The sequence below is a fragment of the Lonchura striata genome, chromosome 8 (genome assembly GCF_046129695.1).
Source record: "Lonchura striata isolate bLonStr1 chromosome 8, bLonStr1.mat, whole genome shotgun sequence".
Taxonomy (NCBI): Eukaryota; Metazoa; Chordata; class Aves; order Passeriformes; family Estrildidae; genus Lonchura; species Lonchura striata.
In genome coordinates, this window is record NC_134610.1 from 33619711 (window position 1) to 33632963 (window position 13253).

The 13253-nt window shown below is 43.8% G+C and overlaps 1 protein-coding gene across 43 annotated transcripts in view; it reads left to right on the plus strand.

Moving 5' to 3' along the window:
* MAP2 (microtubule associated protein 2) overlaps positions 1 to 13253 on the plus strand; it is a 233372-nt gene that overhangs the window by 170499 nt on the left and 49620 nt on the right. For 32 of the 43 annotated variants that reach the window (XM_077785165.1, XM_021532516.3, XM_021532517.3 and 29 more), the window contains 2 exons: positions 10203 to 10316; positions 12574 to 12651. In XM_077785165.1, coding sequence (XP_077641291.1) covers positions 10203 to 10316; positions 12574 to 12651 — 192 coding nt within the window. The remainder of the gene's footprint in view (positions 1 to 10202; positions 10317 to 12573; positions 12652 to 13253) is intronic. The other 11 variants (XM_021532532.3, XM_077785167.1, XM_077785172.1 and 8 more) reach the window with 3 other exon arrangements.

Below are 13253 nucleotides of genomic sequence, written 5' to 3' on the forward strand. Positions count from 1 at the left end.
TCTGGGGTAACACAGCCTGCAGAGGTTGTTGGTGAGCTGAAACTCATTCCTAGCTGTTCCTGTGTATGAGTTGCTTTCTTATTCCTTTCCTTGTCATCCTTTCTCTCTATTTAAGAATATTCCTTCCTTCTCAATGACTGCTCTCTCAGCTCTTCCTTCTCTTTCTCCTTTCTCACTTATGTTGTCATTTTTAATCTTGTTCTATGTATGTGCTTCCAGCTTTATCCCAGCCACCCAGCGTAGCTCCTCTGCAACCTGGAAATTTCCACAACTGCTCCTCATTTTCAGTACACTAAGGAGCTCAGCCTCTGTATGCAGCCCTCTTGGAGGCTGCAGTACCCCCAGCCCTGGCCTCAGTTCTCCCCTCAGCAGCTGGACATCTTTAGCACTATGACTGCAGAAGCTTGCAGGTATTTAGGTGCCCAGAGAGCACACCTTTGGCAAAAGTGGAAGAGATAGTTCAGAAGGTTTGGGTGGGAAGGGACCTTAAAGCTCATGTCATTCCAATCCCAGGTTGCTCCAAACCCTGTGCAACCTGACCTTGGGACACTTCCAGGGATGGGGCAGCCACAGCTGCTCCTGACAGGCACTGAAGATGCACTGAGGGCTTTGATGTGCATCTCTCACATTTTCCTTCTTCAAGAGTAGGTGCATGTTTCTCTTTCCTAATCACATTGCACACACAGAGGTGTGAGCTGGCAGTCCCCAAGAGTGGGCAGGCAGTGGATGGGAGCAGGATTTAGGGATGAGTCCTGGTCAGAGGCAAAGCTCCCTTCAGCTGGGACAGTGCCAGAAAAGAGGGGGAGAGATGGGAGAACTGCTGACCTTGGCTGAGAACTGCTCTGGAAATTAATCTGTACATGACACAGGCCACTGCCTGTCTATGGGACACTTGTACATGCTCCTTTGGAAGGGTGCAGCACCATTCCTCTGTTGCCAGAAGAAACGCACCTGCCTTGGTACAGGTGCAGGCTGGACTGGGAAGCAGGGCTTGGAAGAGATCAGCCATGCAGCTGCTGCTGCAGTGCAGAGCTGGGCTGGGCCAACAGTGTGAGCACTTAGGTGAGCAGGGCATGGCATTGCTGCATTTCATGTGTTGAATAGCCCCTGATGGTTAAACCAGCATTCTGTTGGCATTGAGAGATTGATCTTCAGTCCTGACCAGGCATGACAATATCCCACGCAATCCCACAGGTTAATGTTAATTTTAAGCTTAAATCCAGCAAAGTTTTTATAAAAGCATATTGTGAGTCCTTTTTAAAAAAGATCAGAGAAAGCACTGTAAAAAGTGTTTAAAATCATCCTAGAAGGAGCTAAAAATGAACATTAAGAGATGCATCACCTCCTTCTGTAGGTGGCTGATGCTTCATTGACTTTTGTAGAGGTCCTTAAAAGTCGGTTTGTTTAAAATGTTAACTTGTACTGAAGTCCAAAACTAACATTGATTTAAAAGTGAGTTACCCATTATGTGTATTTACTCACACTGAAAAGATTAAATATCTGGTTCTTTGTTTTGAAGCCAAAGTGGTTTCTTCTGCACGAGTCCTAGGGAATTAATACTTTTGGGGAAAGATAGATATAGCTGCTTTGTATGTGCAGGTGTTGTTTGGAGCTGATACTAAGTCTTAGGAAAGGCAGTGGGACATCACTACATTGCCCTGGTTGAGGATTTGATGTTGCCAGCTTCAGTATTGCTCTAAATTGTGTTGCCCATGCATCAGACAAAACAGAACTGATAGCTTTTCCCACTTCTCATTTGGCTGGGAAATGCTGGCAGTAAATACTTTGTTCCAGGCAGTAGACTTAAGAAGATGGACTCGGGGGATGCACAGGAAACAAGTATTGCAGTAATGAGGGCTCATTTTAAAAGCTTTGCATTATTATACTGACATTGGTATGACTCCTTTTTAACAGACTTACATATTTCAGGGGGGACTGAGGACGGAAGTGGTCCCTTGGTATTTTGTTCTACAGCTGCTTGATAGTGTGGCAGAGGCCTCTGCCAAATAAATGTGCTAGGGAGCCAAAGGAGAGGGCTCACTGGAGCTTTCAGAATGGCTCCTGGTTCCTAGCATGAGGCACTTTACGTTTTACACTGTGTGCCCTGGAGATTTGGGCAATGTGTCCAACTGTCCCACTGAAGAATGTGATAAGGGAAATTCAGTCAGAGCGGGGGAACTGAAACACCCAAAACATGTGGAAGCAATCCAAGGACAGGCAGCCTGAGCTTCCCTGCTGCTTCCTTGAGTGCTGTAGAGCAGCTGAGGGTGCCCAGGAAAGCCAGCCTCTGTTTGTACCAGAGCACTGCTCAGCTGCAGCCAGGGCTCCCACTGTGCACCAGATTTACTCTGATATAAAGCAGATAGCACAAAATCATAGAATCACTGAGGCTGGAAAACACCTCCAAGATCATCACGTTCAAAAGTGTTAAGGAGCTGGGTAGTGGTAGTTCAGATTTACAATCTAGAGTTTAAGAACAGTATAGGAGTGGCTAGTGAGTACCCCAGAACACAGAGGTGTAATGCATTTGCAGTGGAGCTCACCAGGGTGTGAAGCTGCTGTGCCAGGTGCTCAGCTGTAGCTCACCTGTTCCTGCCCTTCTCACACAGTGACTGCAATACATCTTTCCCCAACATTAATCTGAATGTTTGTACCTTGGGCATCCAATCCAATGCAATAAACTGTCAAAGCTTCTTTCCAAAACACAGACCTTTTCTAGCCTGTTCTGTTGGTTAGCTGGTGAATCCTGGTGATTAAATGAATCTGTTGCTATCCTCATGGATGCTGCAGTAGCTTAACGTCAACGAGTTTATTAGAGAAATGATACTTATCTGGTGTGTTGTGGCTGCATTTAATTTAAAAGCTGATGTTCATATTATTTGCCTTCATAACTCCTGCCAATTATTGTTAATATTGCCAACATCCAGATCAAGGACCTACTTACAGCAAAATATTTACAGTCACAAAAGCCATTTGAAAGCCAGTATTTGAATTCCATAAAGCTGTGTTACGGATTTTTTCTTCAATCTCAAGCACTAATCTGTTGGCACTTTTGGGGGTTTATGTAACTTATTCATAATACTTTGATTGTTGCTGTGCATTTGTCTTTTAATCTGCATGCAAAAAGACAGTATTTAGAGCTTTTGTGACCCCAGAGATCAAGTCCAAGGTGTATCTTTGTTTTTTCCACCCCAGATGCCACTGGGTGATGCCTGTGTCTTTTTTTTCTCCAACATTTCAGTAATCTTGACTGAAACAAGTCATCCACCAGCTTCCAGGAGAGCTGTGCATGGGTTCAGGACCTGTCCTTAGGGGACTGGCTAATGCCTCTAAAGAAATCGAACAGCTATTTCTATAGCCTGCCTGCACTCGGAATTGCAGTACCCAGGGGAGAAAAATCCATAGCTCCTGTTTTGCTTTTCAAATAGTCAAAGACAGCAAATAGCCATTTGTATCTTTTCTTTCTGCAGGAATATGTGGGGTGTTTTGCCTCACAAGACGGTGCAGGTTGCTTTGTGCTTTTGTTGTTGACTCGATTGCACTGTGCAAACAATTAGTGCTGGTTACCTTGGAAACTGCTCTGAATCCCACTGAGGATTTTGACAGGCACATCTTGACTGAAATTGCTTTGTTTTCACAAATCTGCAAGTATACATGTTGCTAATCCTTTTGTTGTGCCCTGCCTGTGTTTTTTCCCTAAAATGTAGCAAAATTAATGAAACATATTATTTTATCCTTTCCATGTCATTGCAGCTTTCTTTAATCCCTTCTTCTGCCTCAGTACTCCAGGAACATTAATTACCCTTTACTTTAAGTGAGCTCACTGTTTTTTCTTGGTACGTGTTTGACGGGTGACCCGTGAATGTGTGTGAAGTTTTGACACAATTTGCAGTCTCCTTCTTTCTGTCCCTCCTTCCTGTCATCCCTTTTCTTTGATTTTCTCCTGGAGCAGAAGGGGCTAGAAATGCTTAGGAGATAAATGAAAGCAAATAAGAGCAGGGATTCTGCATGCTACTCATCAGGCAGTTGGTTATTCATGTCTTCTACTGAGCTGCAATCCTTTATTTGGAGAATTGGATTTGAAAGTGTTCACCTTACCTCTTCCTAGAACAGGAATCCTCCCCTCTGCTTTCTAAAAGAACAGTTTTATTTCCTCAAGAAGGATTCTTTCAGGCTGGTGCATAATGCATCAGTTCAAAATATTCAGCCCAGAAATGAGAATGGCCATGCAGTTCAAAAAGGTAAACTTTGTTTATGTCTTAAACAAGTTATGCTTTACAGAGACCAGGTGGCATCTTCTGTGGCCACAGGAAGCTCAAGGTCTTGCTGCCAGCCTAGTGGCATTGGGTGGAGCTGTTGCCAGAAAGAGGAAGGGATGATGCTGCTCTAGTCTGGGAAGACTGTCCTGATGAGATTGTGGAGACGTGATATGCATTTTTATATTAGGAGGCACTGACCCTGTTGCTGTAAAATGGGTTCTCAAGGTGGGAAGAAGAATAGGTAAGTGGGCTGAGTGATGTTGCTGAATGGCAGGCATGAAACACAGGTGATTACAGGAGAAGAGCTGAGGAGAAAAACTCTGATCTGACTGGAGCAACTCTGGCCTGAGAAATCACTGACACTGTTGTAGGAGGTGACAGGCAAGCTGTTCTCAGGGCAGGCTGTACCAGCTCCCAGTTCACTGCCAGATCCTTGCATCAGTGCCAGTCACATACCTGTGAGGCAGGGAGAGGCTGTGAGCCCTGCCCATCCTACCAAAACCAGTCCTCAGAATAACCACACAGCATTGCACAGAGGGATAGGGGAGACAAGATAAAAGGCACTGCTGCATGAGGGCTGTCAGAAACAAACAGCTGAACAGTTTCACCTAAGAAGTGGTGTTCATAGCAAACTCAGCTTCTCCATGGGTTGAGTCTGAGGTTGTGGTAGGTTGGAAGAGAAAGAGGAAAAAGTGCTAGAGGCTGAAGGACAGCCATTAAAAGGGCACGTAAAGAACAGACATCACACATCACTGTGGGGATGTCTCACAGATCAGATTTTTGCTCTTGCCGTTGTAGTTGCAGATATTTTTTTTAAAAACTATTTTTTGGAAATGTTTATGTCAGGACCTGAAAGCTCAGACACCTATTTTAAAAGACTCTTGCCACTGTCTGTATATGTGTCTCTGGGGCTGGTAAACATGTCTGTTATAAAAGTTAATGGAATGGAAAGCTGTCATGGGAAATAGAAGTACTGTAGGTAATGTGCCAGTGGAGACATCTGCAGTCCAATGACAAATGCAGCAGGATCAATAAGGAATGAAGGAAAACTTTGAAATTACATCTTGGCCTTGTACAGGATCTGATCCCAGATACTGTGTCATGCTGTAGCCAGTCTTTGGCATGTAACCTCATTTACCAGCCCCTGAGTCCCTGTCTGGGAAGGGGGCCTCAGCTATCAGGAGGGAGTGCAGGAATGATGAATTACAGGTTGGAATTACACCTGCTTCAGTGTAATTCTCAATGCTAGAGTGATTGTGCTGGGGATTGGGCAGCACCTGTGCCCGTGGTGTACTTGTGAGGAGAGCAGCAGCCTTTGGAGGCAGCAGGCCTTCTAAACACACCTGGGGGGAGGCTGTGGCTCCCCATCACAGCTGCTTCAGCATCCTCTGTGCATCTTAGTGCTCTGGAAAGGGTTTGTGCCCCTGAATCATCTCTGGGACACAGAGATTCTAGATCTCCTGATTTGGTATGCTGGGGTTTGTAGAAGAATTGGGCTGACTTCCAAAACCAGAGTGCCTAATTTGTTTGAGTTTTAGCTTTGGTTTAAATTAGTGTAGTGCCCCAGACAGGCATCTGTCCTCTCAGCAGGGCAGAGTCCTCTGTTCCTGCCACAGAAGAGCCGTGGCACTGACAGCAGCGTGGCAGAGCTGACCTGGCAGCCCTGTTGGAGTGTGGTCTGAAGTGACCTTTGAGGGAGCAGCAGAGCTACCATCCTGGTGTGTCAGCCCCTGGCCTCTCAGCTCAGCCTGCTCCCTGTCAGGGCTTTGGAGAGCTCATGCTGAGGGTTTTCACTGTGTTTTCTCTCTGTTATGGACATCCCATCCAAGGACTCCCTATACCATAGGGTACTGTATTCCTAAAATCAAGCTGTGAAGCTCTGTCTGTGTCCTGTATCATGAACAGCTGACATCTTGGTAAAAGGAGCAACATTTTGCTCTCTACAAAATGCAAAGAAAAGGCATGTTGCTGTTCTTTGCTCTGCTGGGATCTAAGGTAAAGCCATGCTCCTTATTGCTTTTAAGAAATAAATCTATTTGTTATAAGTTGTTGTTAGTGCCGTTTCTGTGGCATGAAGTAGAGTCAGAAGGAGTCTGTGTGTTAAAAGTGAGGGAAAATAAATGTCTACAAGCAAAACCATGTCTAGTGAATACACAGCTCAGCATCCACAGCATTCAAACTGCCTAATTTTCCCATTTTTTTTGGTCTTGTTTTGGTTTTTTGTTTGTTTGCTCTTTATCATTAGGCTGCCTTGAACTTTAACTGAACCATAAGAAAACTATGAAAAGTCTCAATAGCAGTGCTGTGAGGATTTGACTTACCCACTGGATCTTCTATTTATAGTGTCCATTAGTACAGAGGAGTCTGTCCTTTTGCAGCAGTCATGTATGGCAAAAGCACTGTTCTGATGAACTGCCCATGCCCCCTGTGTCACCCAAAATATCCATCAGCAGAGTGTTCAGAAATAAGCCTTTCTTGATTAAAGACCACTGCCAAACAAAACAAACGGAACAAAACATACAAGCCCAGAGGCCATTTTTATTTTTATTTACTTATTTTGCGGTAGCCTGAAATAGAAATTTCTGTTTACCAGGAGACAACCTTTCACCCCCATGCATAGCTCCCTGTGGAGCATTATCTTTCTCCCAAGGAAATTAAATCAGAGAGAAAGCAGAGAGGGTGAGAACTGCCCTCCGAGCTTGTAGAGCCCATTTGTACTAGAGGACCAGGCTGGATGGGAACAAGTATAAATTCTATTACAAAGGAGGCAGTTTTTAATGATTTGTCTTAACCCTGCTGGGAGGAGGGTTGCAGTATCTTGGCTGATGGAAAGCAGTTGACCAAGGGGATTTCCTTTGGATATGCTCCAGGGTGCTAAACCTGATACAGGTTTGGATATTCTAGATCAGAAATTAATTGGAGGCTTTCATTAAAATTTTCATGTGAGCATAAGCTTCAGAAATGGATTAAGAGTCTTCCTCATGTAGTCATTATTTGTTTCATCTGAGCTAATAGTACAGTCTCAATGATGTTACTTTTGTGGTGTTGTGATTAGTAGCTTGGTGAAGTTTTGACAGGAGGGCCACGTGTCACATCCTTCAGGTATGAAGCGGTGGCAGGAGTTGATGCAGGGTCTTCTGTATCTGTGGCACTCGGTGAAGCTCTGTACTGTCCTCCATGCTCACCAGAGCTGTCAGGGCTCTTTTCTTTCCTGCTCTGAAAGAGCAGAATCTGAGCTATACGCCAGCTATCAAAGGATGCTTTCTGGAAGAGCAGCATGGCTCTCTGCAGCACATGCAGCACGCTGTGCTGTGGGGATGGTCCTGTGTGTCTGCAGGAGGAGGAAGGGCCATGCTGCAGGTTCCTTCTCCCAGGTTTTCCCAGCTTGTGCTTTGCAGGCTGAGGGTGCCTCACAGCACAGGGAGCTGTCAGGACCTTTAAGGATTCCAGATTTGTGTCCATCCACTGGTCTGCAGCAGCAGCACCATGTCAGAGTCTGGGAGTGTCTGGGAAATGTCTGCTTTGTGTTTCTCATGAGAGGAGGGAACCCAGAGCTGGCTAGAAGCACCCCCAGCATCCAGCAGGTGTGGAAGCAGCCCAAAAATAGGTACAAACCCCAAAATAATGTGCAGGCCCCTGAAAGGCAGCTGGGAAGACTGCTGGGCTTTAAATCAATATCCCTGTTCTTTGATCTATAGGACTGGCCACATGCATGACTTGATTGATGGGGTTATGGTGCTCCATTTGATCTACTTAACCACAAAGGGGAGTTTCATGTCATGCTAGGGGATGTGATGTTGAATAGAAGATCAGAACTGGAGCTGCTCTTCATAGTCTCCTCCTCCTCTTACAGGCACCTTTATCATACGTAGCCTCATCTCAAAAAACAGTTGGTTTCTTTCTTCCAATGTGGAAGCCTGTCAGAACTTTCCACCCCTGAGAGTAGGAAAGCAGCATCTTTAGATTGCTAATCTGTATTTATTCTCAAGTTTATATTCATGTATTTCAAATGTTTTTTTCAAACTCATGTTTTTCAAGTCAGCTTGTTTTTTTCATTGCTTGGTAGTTGTTCTGGTGTATTCATCCATCTACTTTTGCTGTTGGCAGCAGCCAATGGAACTGTTGCAGTCACTGCCCTCCAGGTGACCATCCAGGAGTGCAGTGAATTGTAAGGTATAAACACCAACAATTATGAATGTCCTTTGCCAGTAGGTGGGGATTTTTAATATCTCGTTAAATAGTTTTTGTAAAAGAAAGATTAACCTAGAACTTTGGTTTTAAACAAACATGGCTGTGGTAATTCACATCTGTGTTTTTTGAGAAAAACATTTGGCTTTTCTAAAGGACAAATGAAGAGGAATAGCTTCACATTAAAAGTACACGGGAATTCTGTAAGAGTAACTGTGAAAATAAATCATTATTAATCTAATGAACTGTCCCTTGTCAGAGTGATTGCTGTGAAGTTACATGTAGGGCATTGATTTAAACATACTTGCTCTTCCCAGCCAGTTCTTGCCTGAAGGATGTGGTAATGGGTGAGCAGAGCTTTTATTCCTGCCCTCAGGATGGTGACTAATGGGGGCTCTGGCAGGAGCGGGGTGTATTGACATGTGCCATTACAAACCTCTGTCTCCACACAAGGGCTGGGGAAGCAGTGAAGTTTTGCTCTGGTCCCAGGTGTGCTCAGCTGTGCAACTGGTGGGTTGTGACTGTGCAGCTTGTGGCCTTCCCTGGGGGTCAGCTCCATCTGTGTTGGAAACAGCTGGCAGGCAGCACTTGGGTATAGCTGGAGAGGGAAGGGGTTTATTTCCACTGAGTTTGGCTGAGAGAGAAACATATATTGATTAATGACAAAGGGAGAGCAGACTCACAGATAAGAACCACAAACCCTTTGCTCTCTGAATGCTGCTGGACCAGCCCTTAAGATCTTGATTTGTTGCATCAAAGGTATCTGAATTTCCAGAGGAGAGGAAACTTCTCTGGTTGCTTCCACATGCAGCTGTGTGCCTGATGACATTTCACTGCACCTTTGAGTGGGTCTGGAGTTGAGCTGAGACAGTTTCTCAGTTTGGAAGAATTCACTCCTTGAGTGGTCCTACTACATTCTGCTCACCAGAGCAGCCAGTTGCTGACCCTTCTCAAGTGTGCTACACCTTGTGGGCAGTGGGGAAGAGCAGAGTTCTTGAGGGTTCTGTGGCACCCAGCTCTGCCAAGCCTGCAGTGCCTGAGTCAGCTCCATGCACAGAGCAGATTGGGGGCCAGCTGCCAGGAGCCCATTCCACCAAAAAAAGGCATCCTCTGCCATCCCTCTGCACAGTACTCAGACCTAGTGTTTAAATAAAGCTTTGTGTGGCAGTCTTCAAAGGGGTGAGGAAGATGAAGTATTGACTGTAACCATGCAGGAGTGTTATTTGGCCCTTCAAGTCCCTCACCAGCATAGATGGCTGTCTGGGAAGTGCCTTTAATGCATACTGTGTGCTGCTGAGGAGGAATTAGAGTCCAAAGGGCATGTTGGAATGCAGCTAACTTCATATATTAAATGTCAAGAAATTCCATTACTCAGCTGCCCATTCTACCCGTTTGCAAAACAATTCCTACAGACATTTTTCTAGACATTTAATAGATGGTAGTCTTAAAATATTGCAGTTGCTGCACATTGTCCCTAACAGAAAGAACATTTAATAATGAAGCTTTGTGCATCCTGATTAGAGTGAGCTCCTGATTTTTAGAAATACTTGGCATTTTGTACTGAAACCTTTGGAATATCTGGTCCTTTTCTTTTATTTTTAATGATTTCCTTACAGTTCAGGAAGAAAGATTACCTTTTAAAATGGATTAAGTCTGCCTCTGGTTTTTATTGTTTAAGCTAATCTTTCTGATTTTAAACACCATTCTGATTAGCATGCTTTTCTTTCTTTTTTCCTGACTTTGCTACTGCCACAGAAGAAGTGTCTGCGAGGATAGTACAAGTAGTAACAGCTGAAGCTGTAGCAGTCCTGAAAGGTGAACAGGAAAAAGAAGCCCAGCACAAAGATCAGCCTGGATCACTACCTTTAGGTAAAATGAGACAAAGAATGTTTCAGGTATCCTTGTGTCTGCAAATGTCTGTATGTATATTAAAACCTGCAGTTCCAGCTGTGTATTCACATTGCTTATGGTTGTAAACCATAGTCACCACTGGATAAATGCTGGAGCCACAGGATTATGGCAGGATCTTGAATTCCCAGTTCTTCATGACCCTGTGACTGTCTCATTCCCTGTTTGCTCTAACAGCAGTTCTCCACCTTGTTTCTGACTCATGGTTGAGTAGCTCAACCATGAGTGTGTTTGGTGGTAGGGTTTTGTCATCATGTTGGTTGGAACTGTTTGAGTTCAGCCGTGTACAATGTGAAGGATTAATGTCTGAAGAGGCAAAGATAGAGTGACAAATAAAAGGAAAGTGAGGCTTTGCTGGTTGGGTGGTAGCTGCTCAAATAGATGGAGGGGGGAGCACCTCCACAGGAAGTAAAAAGGAATGGGTTACACCAGACTGAGAGCACCAGCCAGAGTGAGGGCAGATTGTGGAAGGAGTGACATGGTAAAAGCAAATCCCAGCAGTCTGTACTGGAAAGGGTAAAAATGCCACTGGTCCATGCTGTGTCTCCACCCTCCTCTTGCCTCCTTTGTTTAATATCTCTGAACTATATGTGTATGTGTGTATCTATCTATCAAAGAAGGTAGGTATACAGCCATTTGTACCTAAAGTGCTTGCTCCTTGCCAGAAAACTTTTGCAGTAACTCAAAACATGTACACCAAAGGCCAGAGAAAGGACATACTTCATCTTGAGGTAAGGAAGTCATGCAAGCCTATCCTAGGATGGATTCTGCTGAGTGCATGTTCATTGTGATTAAATCAAAACAATGCCCTGCAGTGTTTTCCTCACAGGTAATCTGCTTGTTTTGGTGCACTACTTGGCCCTTGCCTAAGAATGAATTCAAGTCAATGAGTAATTTAGAATATTTGTTGGAAACTTGGTTCCCACGGTTTTTTGCTTCATTGAACTAACTTAGAACTGCAGCAGGGAGATGGGTTGCTTGGTGATTCCCTTCTTTGCAGAGACTCAGTTTTACATGGAAGACCCCAATTCTCCAAATCACTTCACTCAGGCCTGAGAGAGGCAAAATGGATATTCAGTTCCATCTAGTCAGATAAGTAATTTAAAAGACATTGTGAGAAGTATGTCTTCAGTTAACAACTGTTGGTGTTACAGTTTCTGTGGTCAGATGCATTGTGATGAGTTTATAAATACTCTGTCCCTGGACAGCACATCTTAAGGACAAGTCACATATGGTCTTTCCCAAATCACACTGAAATCAATAGGAGGAAGCCTGGAAAATTCTGTTGGGGCTTTGAAAGTGGCCTGCCTGTGCTTGGAAAGAATCCCTGAACAGTAAACTGAGATCTGCCTGTTGAAAGGTGATGTTGATAAGACAGATCTGCTAAAACAGATTTGGTTGGGTGTGTTTTTTTTTTTTTCTAACATTGGTTAATCTGCAGGAGTGGATCTGTTTTTAAAGAAAAAATTTCTCAAAGTGATTGGTACGAGATCAAATGCAAAGGTCATGCTGAGTTCATTTAAGAAGCTTGTTTAGAATTTAAACATACTTGAATTGAAGTAATTGTAAAAAAAACATTTGTTTTCAGCATCTGGTCTCATGACTGGGAATGAATGCAAATCCCAGTCCAAGTGCATCTAAGTTTTCACTGTGCCTTGCTCAGCTGAATCACTGTTCTGTCATAGCTGATATAAGTTCCCTGTGCTGATATCTTTTGCATTTAGACAAGCAATATTTGCATGTGTTCTGTGATTAACCTTGAATGCAGTAGAAGAAAAAATTGTGCAGAATGGAGTCTTTTCATGTACTCAAGGTGGATTAAAGATACTGGGTGCCAGTTTTTGGTAGTTGGTGTGAATTTGTAATACCTCTGTGCTCGGATGCTTTTCTGTTGTTGCCTTGGATGACTGAACGCTTTTTAAGAGGCAATACTGATTTAAAAGAGTATCTCGTATTTGATTTTTATATTGTGCTCTATAACCAGAATTTTGTAAGTAATTCATACCATTAAAAAATGAATCAACAATAGAAGAATAAATCCTTTTATTATATTTCAAAAGTGCATGTATTCTGCAAGGGTCTGTCTAAAAATCCAGCAGGCATGAGCTCTCATCAGATAATTCCTCAGCTGGGCAGAACAGGCTGACTGCAGCTTACATCATGTATTGGTCTTCCTGGAATTAATGACTCTATCTCATTTTCACTGTTTGATTTCTAGCAGTTGAAGAGTCAGCCAACCTGCCTCCTTCCCCACCTCCATCACCAGCTTCTGAGCAGACTGGAGTTCTGGAGGAAGGTAAGGGTCTCCTGGACATTGCAGTGCAGAGCTGTCAGCAGAGGCATGAGACATGAATCTAAAGATGGGGAAATCAGAAAACGGAGTTACTTTCTGCGGTGGAGATGCTTCCTGTGGAAAAATCAGCCATTCTCAGCAATAACTCCCCATCTGCAAACCAACTGCAGTGCATGGATGAGGTAGACACATGCACAGAGGTAGCTGAGGGATATGCTAAGTACATCCATGCTAAAGAAAAAGAGATAGTGTTGCTCAATTTTTTGTCTGCTTGCAATATGAGCCACACTGCTCTTCCAGTGTGGTCACCAAAACTATGATTAAATATAGGTCATCTTTTGTTTTGAGATGTGTTTGGCTGCTTTTTAAAGTTACCATTGCCTTTTGGTTTGAAATCTTAAATGCATGAAAGCAAGGAGATTCAGAGCTGGATCATTTCTTTGGCCCTTGACCTGTAATTCATGCTCCAGTGCCTGCATGTATTAGAAGTTCTGCACACAAAGTGCAGCAGTCACATTCTAGTCTTACAAAGCAAATTTCTATTCTATTCTGCACGAGTTTCAGTTTCAGTAGCCCGTGATCACTGCATTTTCCTCCTGCTGAAA